We start from the raw sequence: 21998 nt of genomic DNA, 5'->3' as shown, positions 1-21998 counted from the left end.
TCAAATTGATCAAAGGACACGCCTACAGTGCAACTTAAACAAGAAATATTGCTTTTGTGCAAATACAACGATGCAAAATTTCCATATATTCTACACTAGTTGTAGAAAAGTGTGATTAAATCGACTATGTCCAACCAATTGCAAAACCTTCGAAATTTAACGTTTTTTCGTTTTTCCTTTTTTTTTTTTTTTTTTTTATCTCCTTTAGTTGGGTATAAAAAATTCGATCAAAAGCAAATTTAGTTTAATTACTTGTTTTGCTATATAGTTTGTTACGAAAATTTTATGGAAAAATGGAAATAGTTCCGGGTACTAAGAACTCTAATTAAACTTATTATAAATCTTTTAATATAAGCGCATTTTTCCAAGAATCGATAACAATAGTCGTTAGTAAAGTAATTGCGAAAATTTTATACTCTTAAGAAAAAAACCAGCTTCCAGATAGAGAAAAATTCAGATTACATTTTTTAATAAATATATAAACAATTTTTAAAATATTTATTTTCCGCGAGGCTTTCTCGCTCTTCTTAGTGCAAAGACTCTGTAATTCGCTTGCGTACCTTCGTCAACTTTACAGGTAAGTTAATATATCATTTAAAACCAAGTAAACCAAAAAAAAAAAAAAAAAATTAAAATAATAATAAAAATGCTACTCTTTCCATCAATACCGACATGTATGAACAAACTTTTCTTTTTTAAATGCCTTAAAATATATATTTAATATACAAAAAAAAAAAAAAAAACCAAATCAAAAACGGTTTCCTATTCCGCTGCATTGACTACTATTGGGCGCGTTTTAATCGATTGTTACATCGAACGATGAGGATATATTGCTTTATTCATATCGTTTATAATGCGCAGAAGTACGCATTGTCGATACATGATCTCAATCCAAAGTATCGAGGGCCGAAACAAACAATTGAAACTGAGAATATATAATGATAAGCTTATGTTCCACCCATGATAGCAGATTAAGTCTGCAAATGTGCATCACCCAATTCATATAAAATAATACGTCGACGAGACGACAATAAAATACAACAACAATAAATGTTTATTAGCATCACCTATGCGACTTTGGAGAAGTCTTCCATCGATTAACTAACATGTGTACGCTTAAGAAAAGATTTTCACGATAAATAGTCAAGATCGCCATCAGGCAAGTGTGCTTTTTATACTCTACACCACGTATGGTACAGAGTGTATGCAGTTTGTGCGGACATATGTACCATTCAGAAGGATTTAAGGTAAAACCACCTTTTTATTATACCGATCGACGCAGAATCATTTTCCGAATCGATCTGAGGCAATCTGTTCGTCTGATGTCTGTCAATGCAAATTTGTATTCAATCTACAGGTCGCAATTTTGATAAAGTTTGATATGCTGGTGTGTTTTCACCCATTGACGAACGCCATTGAAAATGGTTCGACTTGGTCCACTTTTTCGAGTGATTTACGCTGCTTAATCGTTGTTCGGTCTTGTCTGACATTTTTTAAAGGTAAAGATGTTGGAATGTGAATGGTTCGGGTATAACCGAATATTATCGTCGTTTTTGTTTATTTTTGTTTTTTTTTTTTTTAGTTAATTTATTTTTTTAAACATTTAAAAATATAATAAATGTTAATATTAAAAAAACCGTTTTTCTCTCTCACTTTTGTGAGATTAAAAAAAAAAAAAAAAAAACCGATTTATTTTCAACGTTTCTCGATAAAACTCTCTGAGTAAAACTAATTCCGGCGATAATAGGATACAGGCCGCTTTTCGGAACCATCTTCTATATGATTATTGCTAAGCAACATAAGTTCATAACAACAATTTGACGTAAAAATTAATTATGCCAAATTGGATCACATGGATTTTTTTTTTTTTTTCGGATCCTATCCCATATAAAGGGTGTCATGAAAAGTAAGCTTTTATGTGTAATTTTTGGCACTTCGTGACAAAAAGAAATCTTTATCAAAATCATTAGTCATTTGCTAAATTTGGATCGCATCAGTTTCCCCTTTTTGATCTCCCTTATAAGCCCCTAGAAGGGCTTCAACGAGCGAAATGTATGTCTTTATATGGAAAACAAGTATAATTTTAGCATTTTACGATGAAAATAAATGAAAAATTTTATTAAGCGAATTAATGTAAGGCATTTGAAAGTTGACCTAGCCGGTATAGATCGTAATGTTTATTGTATTTATTAGCACTTTCTTTTTCTCTTTTCTTTGCTAATACAATCGTCCACTTGCTGACAAGTGCGAATAAAGAATTATTCCTAAACTAATTATTTCAAGGGCACTAGAAATGATTATGACTCCTTTTTTTTTTATAAATCGTGGGAAAATTTTTTTGAGATTAGTTTCGTCAGCATTTGTTACGTACGTTTGTGTTGTATTATTAAGTTTATACTTTTTTTTTTTTATTTTATAATCATTTTATCATTATTGTTACTGACGAGTTCTTAAGGTTTTAAATAACAAAACTAACGAAAACATTGATGTAGGTTAGCGTCGATGTAGTGAGTCAGCGTTTTGCTTATAATACCAAACTGTTGATCGTCAACTCTTGTCAACTCAAAAGGTATAAGGTTGTCCCATATTTGCATTCATTGCAGGAAGGCAAGTGTGATTTTCTTATAAATCAGGTGTAAATCAAGTATGATCGGCCCAATGAATCGATAAATTCACGAAAGGCAAAAAGAATTGAAGAAAATAAAGCTGCTACATGCTGGATATTTTATCTATACTTGATTTTATTATAGCATCCATTATAATCGTATTGTGCATTCTTATCAGGATTTCCGTTCGGGCCGACTCTATATTTCCAATAAGATCTCACTTCGTTTCATGTTTCTTCTAGTTGTAATTGGAACTAGAACTGGCCCCGATTGGAGATGCAACCGATTCTGTTAAGAGAATTCATTCGCAGACATATAAAGGAGAATAGGGAACAAGCATTATCATGGATGTGGGGCCCACTTTGAGCAGTTGATAGTATTACGTGACATGTCTATCCTTCCTTCAACAATGCCATTAGGCGAACAACCATCACGCACTATAACATTTACATACATACAATTGCTTCTCCGTTTGCATGTATGTATATCGAAAACAGTATGACTCTCAAGTTGCTCTTAATTCTGATTAAATTAATTAGCTTGATCGTTTGGCATTAGGGGACTGTGAAGATCCCATCTCCAAACTTATTATGGACAAGTGAAGCATTGCGAAACATTTATGGACGGATATCAATTTTTATTAAATCTTTTTCTATTGGTTTACGTATAAAGCGCGCTGCTTAAAATTGCTAATAATTGCTTTTGTAGGTGAATAACAATATCGATGTACTCCTAAGCTTTCGGAGAATAAATAAAAAAAAATGTATATCAGTGTGTGCGTGTTTGCCTTTATGCGTCATTTTGTAATTATCATAAAAAGCATTTAATAATTGCGTACAATTTTGTTTAAATTTCTCTAACATAAAAGCAAGTTAAGAGTGCTTGCCTATATTAAAAGCATGAAAGCTTAGCTCGTGCCGCATGTGTACTGAATGATCCATGCGTCATTATATTTTCAATTTAAAGCCTTGTGTGATCATCAATTCCTCGAAGATATTATATTGCATGTGCGCATACACATCTATATACAAACATCCTGAATATTTTCAACAGAAAACATTCAACATCAACATACAACGAACATACATACAAACATTGCTACATGGTAAACCAAAGCCATACCATCAACATTCTTCCTAAAAAAAAAAGAAAAAAAACAAAAACAAAAGCAAAAAAAAAAAAAATTCTCGTCGCTTACACATGTATAGACAGTAGGTTTTTAATGATGAAATTATATATACATGAGGCTATAAGCCTTTGGCTTTTTTTTTTTTTTTTTTCTTTTCTTCTCTTTCTTTTCTTGTTTCTTTTTGGGGAGAGCAAAATTTATTATTAATTATATTTACTGAAAAATGTTAAAACGTGATACACACAATTCTCGAGAAATTTCATTGGTTTAGAGTTGTGAGATGATAGCACATTGTTTACAATATATATATATATATATAATATACATAGGCACGTAGATATTGTAGGTGTTGAACGGATTGATGAAATATTAGTTTGGTATATTTGTGCGTACGTGTGTGTGTGTGTGTGTGCATGTGTGCATATACAGGTATGATACTATTCATAAGAAATCGTTCATGTATACATCAAACGTGAAGTTGAAAATTTTAAAAATTTGTTTTCAACTTATAATTATAAAGCCACAACAAACATATATGTATGTATATAAAATGGTGCAAAATTTCAAAATAAGCTTTCTTAGAGTGTAAACCATAACTTATTTACACTTTGGTATGGAAGAACTAAATAGTTAACGAACAGTTAACAAATTTCTTTGAAATCTTTTTAAAAAGCATTGTATGAACATTCTTCGCCATAATACTAGAAATTTTCAGAATTTTTTTCAAAAATTTAACCTTGAAAATACATGATATTAGTTTTATTGAATATTTAAAGATAGCCAGATATTCATGTGGAATGAAACAAAGCTAAAACGGATTTCAAAACTCAAGAGAATTGCAAAAAAATTTGATCATTCATTCATGTTTTTCATCAAAAGGTTTTGAAATTTGCAAATTCTTTTTTGAAGAATGATCGCAAAAATTATCTAAATTAAACTATAATTATCAATAGAGTTGATCGGTTTGAGTCCCAAGCAGCACGATGGCGCTGTTTAGATTTTATATCGAGAAAACCCAACACATTTCGAGCATCATGGACAATTGACGGTTCGTTACGTATTGTCGAAATCGAGCGCTCAAACTTACTCACGCAAGTAGATCAGACAGCTCCATTTAACGTAAATAGTACATTTTACAATAGGTGGAATAGTACTATAATAATGTGCTTACAGATTTTCTTTTTCGATTCATTATACCTATTTAGGGATGCAACAAATTTAGAAAAGTTAAATAGTAAATCGAGATTAATTTTTACACCTACTTTGTGCACTGCTTCGTCTAGTCATTTTAACACACACTATTATTAATAATGAAAAGAATTATTAACTGAAGAATACGGAAGAATACGTCCGATCATTTCGCAAACTGCAATAAAATTGACGGAGCGATGAAAAAATGGCATTTCTCGACATAAAATTAAACAAGCGCTATAGCGCTGCTTGGGTATTTTCGTACATACATATGGAGGAAGCGCGATCGCGCTATTTGGGATTCTTCGACAGTGTTTTCTCAATACCGTCTGGGATTCAAACGGTTATACTTGGATCGAAAAATACAAATTTCGTCAAAATAGCTCAACAATTCCGATCTATAGATTGAATACGAAAATACATGGCTAGGTGTCAGAGAGACAGGTTAAACCGTTTGAAAAAATGATTCTGAATTGCTCGGTATTATAACAGATTGCTCGGTATCTTACATTCTAATGGGTGTTTTTGGGTTATTGCGATAAGATTGATTTCGATTTGAATCTATAAGGATCACATGGATTAAATTCAAATTTTTATCTTGATGTAATTAGCATTACCTATCTGCTAGGTAAAAAACACATGTAATCGATTAAATTAACTTGAAGCGAATCTCTTATATGCTGCCAACAAAATAGATATGAGCCGTTTATTGTCGTAATGGCATAGGCCAGCTTCCAAAAGAAAACTAACATTTGTATCCGAATTTCTAGTTCGTCTATAAATTGTATAAACAAAGCACAATCACACACACACATACACACACACATAAAGGATAGAAAATCCTTCAACATTTCAAAATAAATGAATTTCGTTCACTTTCCATTTGAAGGACAAATGTTTGCTTCCAAGAGTTTTCGTTGAGTAGTATTGTATAATGCGAAAACTACGAAATAGATCCAAAAAAAAAAAAAAAAAAAAAATGAATGATGAGCGGATTAAAATTTTTATTCAGACAAGCCTTGAATGATAAAAAAAATCCGCTAAAAGTTAAAAATTTAATGGCGCAATGAAAAAAAAATTAAAAAAAAAAAAAAAAAAAAATTCACCTTAAAATACTCAATCATAAAAAGCAGGTGTGACTTCAATTTCAAACGAACCAGAATCGCGGAAAAAGCAAAACGACAAACATGTTTTGTTGCACACAATACTAACGAATGCTTGATAGCTTCGTTTCATCAATTTTTTTTTTTCGAAAAATGGAAATTGATTTCTATTTATGCACATACGCAAAACATATTTACCCACTCTTTTTCCATATATAAGCTAATTTCCTATACTATGCTTTTTAACAAATAAGTTTTAAATGCAAATAAGTATTGCATTTAAGGATATCATAGCTTAGCAAGAAAGTAAATTTAAATTTTTTAGTGTGTCTCTCTCTCTCTCTTTTTTCTTTTTTTTTGCAATTTTCGCAATTTCATAAGGCAGAGCTTTTGGAATTTCTAAACCTAGAGAAATTGGCAATGTTCGCAATATACGTATTTCAATCAAAAGGGATCATTTTGATATTTCGCAAAACATGCTCGTCAAAACCATCGACCTTGTTCGGTCCAGATATGATACGGGATCGGTTTACTAATACGTTCATAATTAACGCTCACCTTTTCATTGCAATTTATTTATATATTTTATATGTAATGAGGTGACAGAGCATAGCATGCCAATGGGCGTTACAATAAATTGAAAATAAATTCATATTATTATTATTACTATTATTATTATTATTATTATTATTATAAATTTAGTCAGAGAATAAATTCTAAGATGAAAGCACAAAGGCTTTCGGCTTTATTAAAAACACTACCGCACTTGAGATTCGAACCCACGACCATTGAGTTGCTAGTCGAGCCTGTTGCCTATTTGGCCACTCAGGCGCACCAAAAAAAATAAATTCATAATTTCTTCATTTTTGAACTGAATACGCCGGCGGCTTTCATATACTTTGAGACGAAAGCTTTCTGAAAATATCTTGATACTTTCAGAAAAAATATTTTCAAAATTGTACTTTTTTGATAGAACTATATATCCAATCGGCATACCGTCAATTAGCTTAGACTAGCCTACAATAGAACTGATTGTAGATATTTTTACATTACATGCCTTGCAATGATTTTTTAAAGATCGAAATGACATACTCGATAGTTGTAGTGTTAAGCGGAACTTTCGTTCTGTGTGACGAATATCATTTAGGTTCCCTAGTAAGCCCAATTCATTTCATATGTGTTACCAACAGTATGTACGATCTCAGATTGAAATGATGGTATTCCGTGGCAAGTTTTGAATTTTTTCGGCAAATCTATTCATCGAAATGTTATTCTTTCAATATTTCATACCTTTTGAAAAACAGAGATGTTCTCAGTTTCTCAGGAGAACGTTTACAACAATCGGACAGACACCCAGATCGAGAATAAGAAAGAAAGATTTGTGGGATCTTTGAAGCATACTTCTAAGCGAACGTTTTGCCAAAATAAAGAAACCTCTCATCGTTCGGTGACGGATAGAAAGGGAGATGCATTGACGATCAACAAACAGCTTCAAAAGAGAGAATGAAGATAACGACAATAATATGAAAAACAAAGTAAGAATATTTAGTTGTTTGCTAACTAAGGCAATGCGTATACAACGATTTACGGGACTATGGAAGTCGCCTTGTAATAAGGAAACTGTCAACGTGCAAATGTCATGTCATTGACATTCATCTCAAGTATGAATGAATGCAGACTCATTGAAATAATGAAAAAATCATTAGAAAACAAAAATTATGTAAGTGATGAGACTCATCTTCATCTATCCGAGTATGTAGATGAACGAAACTGTCGGTGCTTGACAAAATAAAAAAAAAAAAAAACCAAAGAGAAAAGATCAAATAATTCCTCGAACGCCATATAGTGACAGTTTTTAGATTGACAGTATCGTAAAGTTGGGCTGCGAGCTACGAACGGGGAGTAAATGACGATTGCTGTTTACGAAAGAACAACATAATCTAACCCAAGCTGCGGAACAAAGAATCTGTTCTGTGAAAGATGTTAAATGATACTACGTTCGGAAAGATGCCACTTTTTTTTGTTAATTCTTCATTTGCAATCAGTGGATTTTCTCACATTTACTGTTATTTTCATATGAATGACGGAACCTATCTTTCGTGTAATGCTAGTGTTAGGTGTATAAATTTATATATTACTTAATGTGTATTCTTTGAAGATACACATACACATACACATACACATACACATACATACATATTATCGTTCTCACTAATTTAATGTCATGAAAAATCAATTATTAAATGTAAGACTGACTCGGCTTCCGGATTAACTAGAATCAAAGCACACATAGACACAAGTTGAATACTTGAACTTTTTTCAAACACACAATTAACTAGCAACTCAATGACTGCACATGAATTTACAAGCACTTCACTCTTTAGTGCTCAACGTAACACAAAACATGTTTGCTGCACAATTCATAATGATGATGAAGTTGACGTCAGTATTATCATTATGAAATTATATATTAGTGTACAATTAGCTGCCAGCGAGCGCATAAATAGACACTTTTTCCTACCCCAACATTTCTTTCTAAGGGAGATGTAAAAATTTTATAAGAATTATGTTTGCATAGCCGCCCATTGTTGCGAACGACAGGCAATTTTAAAGAGTTTTCGGCCTTTCCTCACATTTCCAGCATAGAATGTTTTATTTTGAGCCGCATAAAAATTGTTTTCAAGAGTTTATCGGCCTACGCTTGTACGAGACATCTCTCTAAATATTTCAATATAAAGTGAAAATCTACTATAAACATCTACAACATTGCAAATGAATCCTTCAATAGTCAAATTAAACTTAAATTCAAATTATTTATAGGACAAATGGTAAAGTCGCTATAGTAGTGACCATAAAAGTCTATGAAATTCGATATGACTTTTATGGTTGTTTATTTATCTTAATATTACAGTAGGTGTTCATCGTGTAAGAAGAGAATATCTAAACAGATATATATGCATGTTAACCACATGTATATACATATTGCTTAACCTTGTTATTGAAAGCGAACCAATGGTTGATGATATTGGCTAAATTATAAGCAAAAAAAAAAAAAAAAAAAAAAAAAACCGAGAATATTATAGCTGGATAATGCCGACTGTTAAATACTTTACACTGCTTGACCTAGTACAGTTATTCGTTAGTTTCAGTAATAATACAACAAAAATTACATTACATTGCATTACTTTCATGCAAAGACTATTACTTTTTATGTAAGTCCGCATAATGAAGGTTACTGAAAACATCATATGACATCTTCTAAATTTCGAAAATTCAATTTACTTCACAAAAATTTTACAACATTTCAGTTTCCGTCGTCGGACATTAAAAACTGCGCTTTCTCTCCATATGAGAGCTTACTTTTCATGATAACGCTTACATATACTAGAGTCGAAGGAAGAGACCTATGTTATCCAAATTTCCTATTCTTACTATTTTTTGGTTAGTTGACGGCTATCCAGCAATTTTTAGCATAAAATATTAAAATATGAATCTTTTTCTGATGGGCTTACTATTGGATCGGGGGCCGAAGCAATAGACCCAAATTTGGTCCAATTAATTTTTATGTCAAATTACTATCATGAACAAAATTTTCGTCATAGAGCATTAACAATTAGTCCTTTTTAAAGGCTTACATTTCTTCAGAATACTTATATGCGGTGATACCCAAAAAATTAACCTACTTGGTCCAAATCCGGTAAGGTTGATTTCTTTATCAATTTACTCTTATAAAACAATTCTCACAATGAAATATTGAAAACTAGACTTTTTCACCATGTTCGGATTCAGTTTTCGTAGGTTGCACGAGAGACAATCCAAAATATTCGGTCCCAACTGAACAAAATTTCTCATACCAATTTACAATGTCGAAATGCTATTAGTACATAACTTTTGCCGAAAAATTTTGAAAGCGCAATTTTTTTTTGAAATGGTCGAACAAGTTACCCAATCCAAGCCATTTTTAATAGCGTGCGTCTATGGATCAGAGCACGTCCTTATATTAAATTTTATCAAAATATGCGACCCATAGGTGGAACATAAAGTTTACGTGAACAGAACTTCGGACGGGCAGAGAAACCTACATCGATTCAGAAGATGATTCTGAATCGACTGGTATAACAAACGGTGGGTTTATTTTAAGCTCTTCAGGGCATTACATACGTCTACATAATGGAAAGAATACTTAGTCTGCCGTTTATTTCGGAAGAGTCGTAAGATTTCGAATAATAAAGTATGAATGGCTCCCCAAAGTTCTTGTAATTTTCATAAAATATTTTCCGTCCTATACAACTTGCGGTGCAAAGGTATTTGTGCAGGTGTATGCAACCTGAAGAAGGACTTGAGACAGATCTAACTTTTCTTGTACAAGAAAGGGTTTTTCAATCTATCTAAGCTTGTCTGTCCGTCTGTCCCTCTTCTTGACTTTTGGGCTATCTACACGACACAATTTTGAAGATATTTTGCAATTTTCTACGCCGATATATATATCCCAAGCACCTTATAGTACCGTGTTTTGAAAAGTCGTTACATGAATAATCGTATTAAGCGGACCCGTGTAGAGGTTTGTTTATACTACAGTCTTTTAAACATTTTAAGCAGATTATCTTTATTTTCGCATTACGTCTGTATATAACTGCTCTTGTTTTCTGCGATTTTACGATTGCAGTCCACGGCGATTCACAATCTACATTTGAAGGTGGAGCGACGTGTATTGTCCACCGTCCTCCACTGCTTCAGAGAAATTGTATTTAATAACTTCATTTATTTAGTCTTTGCACGATTTTGGATTAACTACAGCCATCACCATATCCCCGAAGAGTCATATTCAGCTGTCACATTAAACCACTCTTTACGCAAGCGCAATAATAAGTGGGGACCTTAACATCGGTCGTCCCCTTACCTCGAACAATAACGCTTTCATATATTCGGCATTACGCGAAATATAGCGACTCTTGTATTGAAATTCATCAAACATGTATGAGTTATGCAACTTTTTCTCCGCCGATTTTCCATGTCCAATAAAAAATATCGAAGCACCTAATGTTAGTCATCGAATCATACTATTACTCATCTTCTCTCGTTAATAACGCACAGAACTGTGATAAGTCTTGGACCTACGTAGTAATTGATTGCTTACTAAAGCAAGGGGACGATCATGTCCGTGGACAGTTGCGATCGGCGGGCTCTTTAGCCCGTTAATATGTGCAATCTCATCTTTATTCGAAGATGCTCGGGTTCCATCGCCGCCATTCATGAACTGAATTTCGACTCTACAATGGTTTGTAGTAGAACCAAATCGCATCGACTGCTAGCAAATTAGCACTTAAAAGCTTCTACGGAAAAATGACAATGAAGTAAAGACATTTGCAACGCCTGGAAGACCCCACAAAGTCTATATATATATTTTTGATCAGCATCACATTCTAAATCGATTTAACCAGGTTCGTCCGGTCGTCTGTGTAAATGTCTGTTGTAAGAATTCTGCTGACCGCAGAAATGAAACTATCGACTTTGAATTTGGCAGACACATTGAAAGTTCTGGCACGCAACTTGTTATTGAAAACGAACCAAATCGGTCGAAGGACACACCCACAGCACGACATAAACTGAGAAGACCTCTGCTTTTTGACGGGAATGAAAAATTGGTTTTTTGATCATTACTCATAAACTATAGCGGATAAATGTTCAAAAGCTCGAACGAAAATTCCATGGGCGATGCTGTAGCGTCTGTAGAAAAATGGAAAAAATTGACCACGACTACCCAATATTATATTGCATGTTTCAAAAACCTCATAACCTACATAAGTCCTTAGCCAGTTTCACATTTGGAATGCATCTAACCATGTCCGTCTTTTCGTCTGTCCACCCGTCTGTCTGCGCAACTGTGTAGTATTTGTGGTAAACATTTTCCCGTTAGCGAAAATGATGATATCGCCTACAAATTTGCAAAAATTTGTGGGATTGATCTAAATTTTTCGAAGAAGGCGCTTAAAACGCCCACATGCCTGTATTTTGAAAATAGAAAAAGTCAGTCGCGCCCACTTCGTATTATAGATTATGGAAACTTACTTCTCTTACTGTTTTTTGTCTTTTTTTGGATAACAGTGATAGGCATAAAAGATTCGCTTCCAACCAAATATAATTTTCTTTCTAGTTTTTAAATATATTTGCTCGCATAACTTCACTAAGGATGCTAAGGACGTAGTTAGGTTATCCCGTAAACACTCAGAACTTTTTCCAATGTTTTTTTTTTTTGCAAAATTAAGATAAATGTAAATCCCTTTGTTAATCGAAAACCTTCACCTTTTATCACCCTTTCTGCTGGAGCTGCGGTATTTCCATTCGAAACTTCATTTCGCTATGAAAAAATATATTGATCTATCCCCTTCCTATCTATAGAATTCATATATTTTTTTTTCTCAATTTTCCCAACTGTGTTATCCCGGTGATCGAAGAACAGCATTCGTTTTCCTCGTTCTTCCCTTTAGCCCTAAACTTTTTCTTACCTCACACTATTATTGCGCAAAAGCACCAGACATTTATTTTATGAATGTGATTAAATTCAAAGAATTGGAGACAGGATGAATATGTACATATTTTCGAGGAGGCTTAATTCGAAATTTTAGATTTAAAGGTTAAACGCAGTTTTTGCAGATATGACAGTTACAAAAACCTCCTTTTGAAGAACTGCATTTTTTTTTTTTTTTTTTTTTTGAGTATTCTTTTGACTAAGCGGACAGCTTTTCGACGCTTATACTACTCGTATTCCTTCTCTGGAATTTTATGCTGTCTTTTTTTGTCAGAATTGGAAAGGTAATGAGTGAGCTTGGGATCTTTTGACGGACCATCGTTAAATACCCCGCACCATTCAATGATGATTTCTTATTTGAAAAGTGGTCGAAAAGATGGTCCAATCCAAGCCATTTTCAATAGCGCAAAATTCAAGAATTGCGCACAAAACAATAAGAGTGACAGGCGGACAGACAAACTCAATATAAGGTGGCTCTATGTCAAGTCCATTTTTTCAAACACATACACTACCGATTTTAGAGGAAAGTGATCCTTAAAAATTTCTTTCTGACAAAAAAGTTCTACTACTTTTCTGCAAAAAAAAATCTGTTAACGATATTTGCGCTTTCTGTTACAAGAGAAATAAAACTGTGTTGTTTAGGTGTTTTTGCGATATGGAATCTTTCTCTATGAACACTTAGATGTCGAGTCCTGTTTTGTGTACGCATTTTGATCATTTCCGTACTGCCAAGCGCTTTCAAAGTTTCCGGAACGTAAGATTTCTTCCAAGAGAAAGCTTGCTTCTTAAGCTCTGCTCAATGTTTTATGAAAATACAGTTGGAACCTGTAAATTTCCTATTATTACTTGTTCTAACCTCATGTTCTATATCAAGCTTCTTTACAATTTTCATTGCATTAGAGAACGTAATAGAACGATTCAAGTGCTTCAAAGATGTTCTTCAAAAGTGAAAAAAAGAAAAAAATGAATAAATGAATAAAAAACAATTAATTAATTAAGGTTCTCAGCTTTCGTTTTAGCCGAAAACAGAATACACCTTATTATTTATGCGATCACCTAACACATACGCTTTATTTACTACGTATTGATTACAAATGCGAAAACGAAGGTAACAAGAAAACATAAAAATGATTACAGAGAAAAACCCTAAAAAAAAAAAAAAAAATAAAAAATAAAAAAAAATAATTTCAAGAACTTGTGGTTTTTATAGGAAAGCAATCCATACGAGATGAACAACAGCAACGAATGCAACAACAATCAAAAAAAAAAAACGATCTGTATCATGTGATACGGTCTGAGATCGAATCCGCTCAACACGAGAGCAGAGTGTAAAAAAAATAAAAAAACAATAAAAAGCAAGAAAGAAAGAACAACTAACCTTGACAATACAAAGAATTAGCTTGCGGTGGCAATTATCCTTCTTGGTATCCCCAATCATAGCGATGATTAAAATTATTATAAAATAATAGCAAGGTGATGAGAGATAGGAATTTTGAAATTTTTTTTTTTTTTCTTTTCTCCCCTTCGTACTTTACTTCTAAGAACACCAATATTTCCAATGTTTTAACATCGAAAACTTTACTTTAATAAATTAATTTTTGTTTCCTATTAAAAAAATTTCAACCATTTCATAATAATTATAAATAATTATAATAAAAAATAAATAATATATAGTATTTTTTTTTTTTTTTTTTTTTTTTGCAAATATTGATTCATAACGTGAAAGTTTTAGCTAAATTAAATTTCTCTCAATTTGATGTCACTTGGCCAAATAAAAAAAAAAAAGAAGAAATTAAAATGAAAATGTAAATCACTTTTTAAGAAAATAATTTGTATCACTATCACACCATTGACGACGAGGCGACCACGAATGATCAGCTTCCGCTACTGAAAGCCGTGTATGATTATTATGACTACGCAACTATGGCTGAATAAAAACACTGCAACAAACATGACAAACAGTACAAAAGACGCGTCACACACAATCCGTACACACACAAGGCACTAAGGAAAAAAAAAATAAAAAAAATAAAAATATATATATATATATAAAAATAAAAAAAAAAAATAAAATAAATAAAAACGCTTCTTTACATTTTATACGAAAAGGCAAACCTGGCTTGATTACAATAATAAAATACATACCTACATATGTCAGAGAAATGTGTTTAAAAGAGACGTAAAAGAATTGAGGATTACACAATAAATACACAAATAAGTATGGAGCGACAACTGAAACTGTAAAATACAACATCATTGAACGGAAACAACGAAGAAAGAGAATAAGAAGAAAATACATTAAGCTAAACGTTCAGCTAAGCATTCGTTATCATAGCACGTATGTATGAAGGCTTTTTTTTTTAAACATTCCAACGTCCAAATAACCGCGTAAACTTAAAGAACAAAACTATCGTAGTTCTTCTTCTTCTTTTGTTCTTTCCACATTTTTCACAACTTATTCCAACACCGGACAAATACCGGATAATCTTCTTCTTGCAAGTACTTGAAAAGAGTTTATTTTATTAAATTCTAAGCGTGTGTTCTTTCTTTATAAACAACATAAATATTATTCACCATCTAAGGCATTGATTACAAAAAAATTTAACTTATACTCAGCATAGACTCCTGTCAAACAGAAATCTGTTTAATACGTTTTACGCGTATCCGATTACAGAAATTGAACATATTTTAAGCATTTTACGCAATTTCTGTATTTCTGTGTAAATAAAACCCGATACCACTATTTATTAGCTTAATTAGAAGCAAAACATTAAGAATAAATCTGCGTTTCTCAAGTGACGATGAGACTAACAGAAGCAATTCATTTTCATGAAGAGGTAAAGAGACAAGTTGATCTCAAGCCAAGGAGCAGGAATGGCTTTTAATGAAATGAATTCTACTGGATCTACATAACACATTAGGGGGAGGAGTATCGGTCTAACTAAGCCCGCGTGCAGCCCTTTCGTAATGTAAGTATCGTTAAGCTCCTTTGATCACGGTTTAATGCAACCTAATGCCAAGCTGGGTTTACTTAAACGCAGCTAACATGTCTTCCAATCTTTACAAATCGATGAAATACTCAGCAGTGAACGAATTCCTCCTTGAGAAAGAAAGTTTTTTGCAATTTTTAAAAATGTAATTCCATAAAAAATTAATGAACAACATGTAAACAAATTATCTAAGTCAGTTTGTAGCTGATACGAGTGCGATTCCAAGGAGAAGGAACAGCTTACAGCTAAAAATCGTTAGCGTACATTGAGATATGGTGAACATCATAGATGTATAGAATAAATAAAAAAAAGCTTTAAGTGACTGCCTTAAGGGACACCTGTCATCACGGGAGCTTCATCTGAGGCGGTGGAGTTAAACACAACCCTGAAGAGCTTATCCTTTTCAATGAATCGAAAGGGAAGATAGAAGCTAGGATTTTGAAAATCGCACACTTTATTAAAATCCGTGTATACGATACTCAGGCGAGAGGTAGCTTTATCTGAATTTAAAAAATCAAATATTTCCGATTAACTGATGAGTATAGATCATGATTGAGCAAAGATGATATTTGAATCTTTGGCGGGTTTCTATGCAACAAAACGCATTGCAACATGTATTGCGTTGGAAAATACGACGTAAGCATAAGTAAACCTTCTTTCGCCTGCTAGTGAAGTGAGCGCAATTTCAATAAGATTCACTCATTCGTTTGTTAAGAAAACCGATTGACGTTGAAAGTAGTATTAGAAGCAAAAAAAGTAATAGTGTGACCTTCTAAAGACTCTCTCCCTTAGACTTTTACTCTGCTTGACTTCTAGGTGCAAACATATTGCTTGAAATTTTAAAATTCATTTAATTTCTTAAATTTACTTTCTTTTGTATCATCCTAGCGCAGTCAGCAAAAGAAATAACTGCAATTGACTAATTGTAAGTCTGCATTATGTACATATAAGAAATTATATCGAAACCGAGTGACTCTTACTACAAAAAACAAACAAATTCGCTGCAGTAAGGTTGAATTTTAACACGGACTGAACTCTACTACGCTACATCATATAATATAGATGCCACTACTGTTGACGAATCCAAAAAATATATTGGATAGTACGATTCCGCTCATTAATTTCTCTTAGTTATTTAGCCATTTTTGTTTTTGTAAAACAATAGAAAAATCTGAGTTTCGCTAAAAAGCAGTTGCAACTGATCCGGGGTATAGTGAAATTTTGAAACACTTCACTTAAAGCTTGACACCATCTAGAAATCATATGGCATAGTCATACAATAGTCACCCTACCAGATGCACGTCATCTTCGGAAATCATTGAATGATCTGTCCTGACCTTCAAAACTGACAATGCACTATGGCCCTATAACATCACTTTTCCTGGCCAAAATGTATTAAAATTTGAATGCTTAGCCAATCTTAAGTGAAATTTGGCAAGTTTAGGAGAACTTGCCAAATAAAATGAATTCAGAAAATGTGAAAGGCTTCTGGGAAAAGCATATGGCATTCAAGTTTTGTACATTTTGTATTATAAAATTTCCATAGCCTACGGCCAACACCCTTCTTTCCCTTAGTTACTTTTTCTTGGCCAGTTTGGTTATCTTTTAAAAAGCGAAGAACTCAGGTAAACCTTGTACAACGGCGAACGCCATTCTGGTTGCATATGCATAAAACAATTGCTGTATAACGGCAGGCAAACTATGTTAAAAAATTGACTTTTGACCAAGAAAAGTGGATCATAATGCAATGACTGGATCATTTGATAATGACGATGAAAAAATGCAATCGAAGATAAGCATTTACTTCATTGTTGCCATCTCGCCAAATCGAATTATTTAACTTCCTTTGTGTGTTTGTGTGTGTGTGTGTGTGTGTATATGAAAATAGTTCCCTTCAATTCAATTAAGTCCGCTACTCATACAAAGTCAAATATTTTGATATTTTTACGGACGCCACAATTGAGGTTAAATATTGAATTTTTTGATATGATTTTATTCAGCAGGTATGTAAGTAAAGTTAAAATAACTATGTTATGTTAAATTCATAACAAAGTTTACATACGTTTATACCCATCCACAGAATGGACGCGTACTAGATTTGTCTTTTCAAATTGAATGCTGGGCAATCTTATGATTTTTTTACTCAATGTAAGGTGCATGCCTCTCTGTTCGATCTATACTCTGAAATGCTCATGGACACAAGAATCAATTTAGAAAAAAATTAAAATTTCGAATATTCATACCATGTAGTCAAGGACGAATCTTGAAAATGGACGCAACATGCTTGATAAAGAAGCCAAGAAACTATCTCAAGTCAAATTCAAATTCGATTTGAAAATTATTTGTTATCATATTTTCAGAATTTTGCCATCTTAAGACAAGACGAACTCCCGAAATTGATCTCAAATTATTTCTTATCACTCCATCTCATATAGAGCGCAATAAATTTTTTTAGTTGTCCCATATACGATATGCATCCTCTATCATGCTATTAAATATTATTGCATTGTTTTTTTCTTTTTTTTTTTTTCTTTGTTATAGCATGCGAACTATTATAGATTTTATCTTCATCTCAGTCGTCTTGAGTGAGTTAAAAAAACGAAATTCCTCAAATCCAATAGTGACATTTTGTTTTGGGATAGTTGGCGTAGTTATATTATTTTGCTTTCTCCGTTATATGAAAATTTGCTTACTTAACTATTGTTAAGCAAAAGACCAATAGTCTGAACTGTTTGTGAATTATTTAATGTGAATATTAGATCAACAGCTGTTGTTTGGCGTCGGCAACAGATGAAGATCGGTTGAAATTTGTGGTATTGTGCGAAAGAGCTTAAGTTGTTAACAGAAATAATTTACGCCCATTGCGACCGCTGAAAGTAATGGATGTTTGAATGACTGCAGCCATATATTCAAATTTCAAGTAGGCTTTATAACAATCTATATTTATCGTATGTTAAGTTTACGTACATTATTTCGCGGAAGCTCTTCCGATAAGAAATTCAGGCATCCCTACCGTTCTACCGTTTGCCGATTGAGTTTGAAAGTTTTCACGTAGGGCAACGTAATTCTATAGTCTTTAGCTAAACGTTGATTACTACGTTATATATGCCTCATTACACTCGAACGCTTATATGCGTGTATTACAATAGGAATAATAAGATTAGTGTATAAGCGTCGGCCTTATGATTGTATATAATAAAACTTAAGTCTTATGTTTTTTATGTCATGTTACTTTTCAGCTACCGTACTGTAGTAAAATAAAACTAATCATATCGATTTTAAACGATATCAAAGCCCTCTAAGCTTTAAAGGGCAAATGTTCGACAACAAAAAGAAAGAAATAGGAACGTTTTCTGCAAACTGCATATGCATATACAAACAAACAATTAAATAATTTATGTAATTATGCTCATCCGCAAAGAAAGAAATATTGCTAATGCATATGAATATAAATTGAATGAATGAGATTAATATATGAATTTTGATCCCATGAAGAGTTCCATATATATATATATAGAAAATCAATTTAATTACTCATCAATTTAGTTACTCATCCATCACAGGATTTATTTCAAATAAATTTGCGTGAAAATCGTTTGAAAAACCTTAACAAACCATCTTTATTCACTTATTTACTCATTTATTTATTCATATATATGTATATATAAAAGTATTCAGCTACAATATAAATTCAACGGCATTAAATAGCACTTAAGATTAAAGACTTAAACTGTGACATTTTAGATTGAAGAAACACAAAAGGTTTTAAAACTGCGGCAATTATGTATGAATAAATAAATAAATAAAAGCGACAAAAGGAAAAACAAGAAAAACAAAAAAAAAAAAAAAAGAGACACATTTATAAAATAAACTCGAAAGCACACCCACTATCGATATACGTGGGAAAGCTTGGCAACTAACTATCGCGACATTATTTGCTGTAGCGAGAATTTAAAAGGTTCCAAGTTTCAATTTAAATACGGTATCGCACGAGTGCTAGAGAGTTTCGATTTTCATAGACGAGACAAGACGAGACAAGACGAGACGAGACGCTGAGTGAGTTAAAAAGTTCATAATTGAATTGAATTGCATCGACTAAGTTTTATAAAAGAAAAGTTCCTCGAATATTATTATATGTAACATTATAATATTATTTAATAAAACTGCCAAGTCAATGAGATAATTCATCAAGTTTACCGTGTAAGCAATGTCTGATTTTTTTCAACTTCAAGCAACGACCTAGGCGAGAGCTTATTTTGCTGCGTCGGCAGTGAGGCGAATGCAATCCAGCATAAATTGCTTTGAGGAAAAGGTAAGAAATTTTTTAAGCAGCGCTTTAATTGAAACAACAATTGGCAACAATAAGCGCAGGTAACTAAACCAAACATTCATTATGTATGGGTCCTCGAACTGTGTCGCCCAAAACCGTTATAGCTTAACTTAAGGATTATTCTCTGTGGAAATTACGTGTTTTCGCAAATGTCAATGCTATGGCATTCATGTCATTTCCAGCAACACAATGAAATTTCAAGCCAATTACTTCGCATCTAATTTTATATAAATTCGGGTTTCTTTAATTTTTGTATTTGCCAAAGTATTGATTAACTGAATTTTTCAAGAAAAAAAAAACACTTTCTTACATTATCTTTGGTCTAATGTCATAGAATTGGATGACAGCAATGTCATAAACTTATTTCAATCATATCGGATGAAAAGTGAATAAACTTCCGAATTAGAGGGGAGCAGAAAAATGTAATATTGTCAGTCTACATTAGAATATGAGATGCAAGAGCATTAGGTTGTAAGTGACGGCCGATATGGCAGGCATTTGGTTATTGATTGAAAAAGAATTGAATAACACTCCACTGTGAAGACGGTAGGCTAACCAGTTAACTAAATATAGGAGAAAGACTAAACGGCATAATCTCCATAATAATGATTCGTCGGTAATTCTGTCAAAAGCCTTACTCTTGTTTAAAAGGTTAAAAAAAACAAAAAAAGCAAGTAAGAAAATTAGATTAGGGCGCGGTTGATTTTTTGTGTTTTTATAATAAAAGTGGAAATTTATATGGTGCACGGATTGTACGTTATAAGTAACAAGTAAAAAACCCATGAAACACATAGTTCTCAGTCTTCACATTTTTTATTACATAGATGTGTGACAGTATTGTAGGCGTGCTCTTTGGACAGTTTGGGTCATTTTCAAATTTCAATTCAAGTTCGTAAACATATCGTTTCATTCATTTTTCCGCATACGATAATGTTTGCTAGAGATACTACACAGCTGCGCAGACGGACGTATGAACGGATGAATGGAATGACATACTTAGGTGCATTCCAAATTTGAAATTGGCCAAAAATTTATATGTTTTAAGAGGGTTTTTACTTTGCTTCTATGTCTTATCAATATTTTCAATAAAAAATGAAATTACGACACACTATTAAATTAAGGAGGCGTGGATGTTTTTTTTTTTCTATTTTTATAGAATTACTACCGCACGAGTAATGAATGAACAAAAAATCAACTTTTAATTAGTTTCGAGAAACAAAGATGTCCTCAATTTACGTAGTACTGTAGGTGTGCCCTGCCACTGATTTTGCCCATTTTTAATACCAACCTGCTTGCAAGAATTTCTAATATTTTTGTATTTTTGCAGTCAAGAGAATGTTTACATGGCAGAGACGGACGGACGGACGGACGGACATGATTAAATCGATTCAGAATTTGATGCTAATCAAGAATGCAAATACTTTATGGGATCTCAGAAGTTTCCTTTTGGGCGTTGCAAACATTTTAACAAAATGAATACATTCCTCATCCTGGCACAAAGTTATTAATTAATTGAACATTGCATGCATTGCCACATAGACAGCCCTAGACAAAAACTATTTCAAGTTCATTAGCTCGTTCTTTTGATCAATTGTACATCGGTTTAGCAAATACATTGGCTTGATTATTCTGTTCATAACAAAAAAAGGACAGAAGAAAGCAAAGCAAAGCAGAACATCAATGAACCAAAGTAATTTTTTTGGTTCGTCGATACGTTTTTGAAATACTTAAGTTTGCAATAATTAAGTCTTAAGCTTAAATCCGAATATAGATATATCCAATAACTGAATAAATATTTTGCATTCCAAAATCAAACATTTTTTATCCTCTAACGGAAGCAATCTCTTCTTTTCATTTTCAATGTTTTTCATCACGGAGTTAGGCGATTTTAAATGTGTTATTACTATGGTAGGGGAGGTCTGCAAAACACTCCTTCATCGGAATTGTCATTTTTTTTGTCATTTCACATAGGAAATACGCCATAGCCCGTAATTGTTTTTAAATGATAATTGCTGTCATAAGCATGAAAACGCTTGAAAAGATTTCAAGAATGAAAAGAGCAACTTCAAACAATACAAGTTTTTTTTTTTTTTTTTTTTTTTTTTTTTTTTTTTTTTTTT

General features: G+C 32.5%; 1 protein-coding gene across 2 annotated transcripts in view; it reads right to left on the bottom strand.

Annotated features, from left to right (window-relative positions):
• LOC119638450 (tyrosine-protein phosphatase non-receptor type 9) overlaps window positions 1–14139 on the bottom strand; it is a 75116-nt gene extending 60977 nt beyond the window's left edge. For both annotated transcript variants that reach the window (XM_038035228.1, XM_038035246.1), the window contains exon 1: window positions 13937–14139. In XM_038035228.1, the coding sequence (XP_037891156.1) occupies window positions 13937–13996 (60 nt within the window). In that variant the 5' untranslated portion in view covers window positions 13997–14139. The remainder of the gene's footprint in view (window positions 1–13936) is intronic.
• Between the last annotated feature and the right edge of the window lie 7859 nt (window positions 14140–21998).

This window comes from Glossina fuscipes, unplaced genomic scaffold (genome assembly GCF_014805625.2).
Source record: "Glossina fuscipes isolate IAEA_lab_2018 unplaced genomic scaffold, Yale_Gfus_2 0, whole genome shotgun sequence".
In the NCBI taxonomy this organism is placed as follows: domain Eukaryota; kingdom Metazoa; phylum Arthropoda; class Insecta; order Diptera; family Glossinidae; genus Glossina; species Glossina fuscipes.
This window is presented reverse-complemented; position numbering and strand designations above follow the sequence as displayed.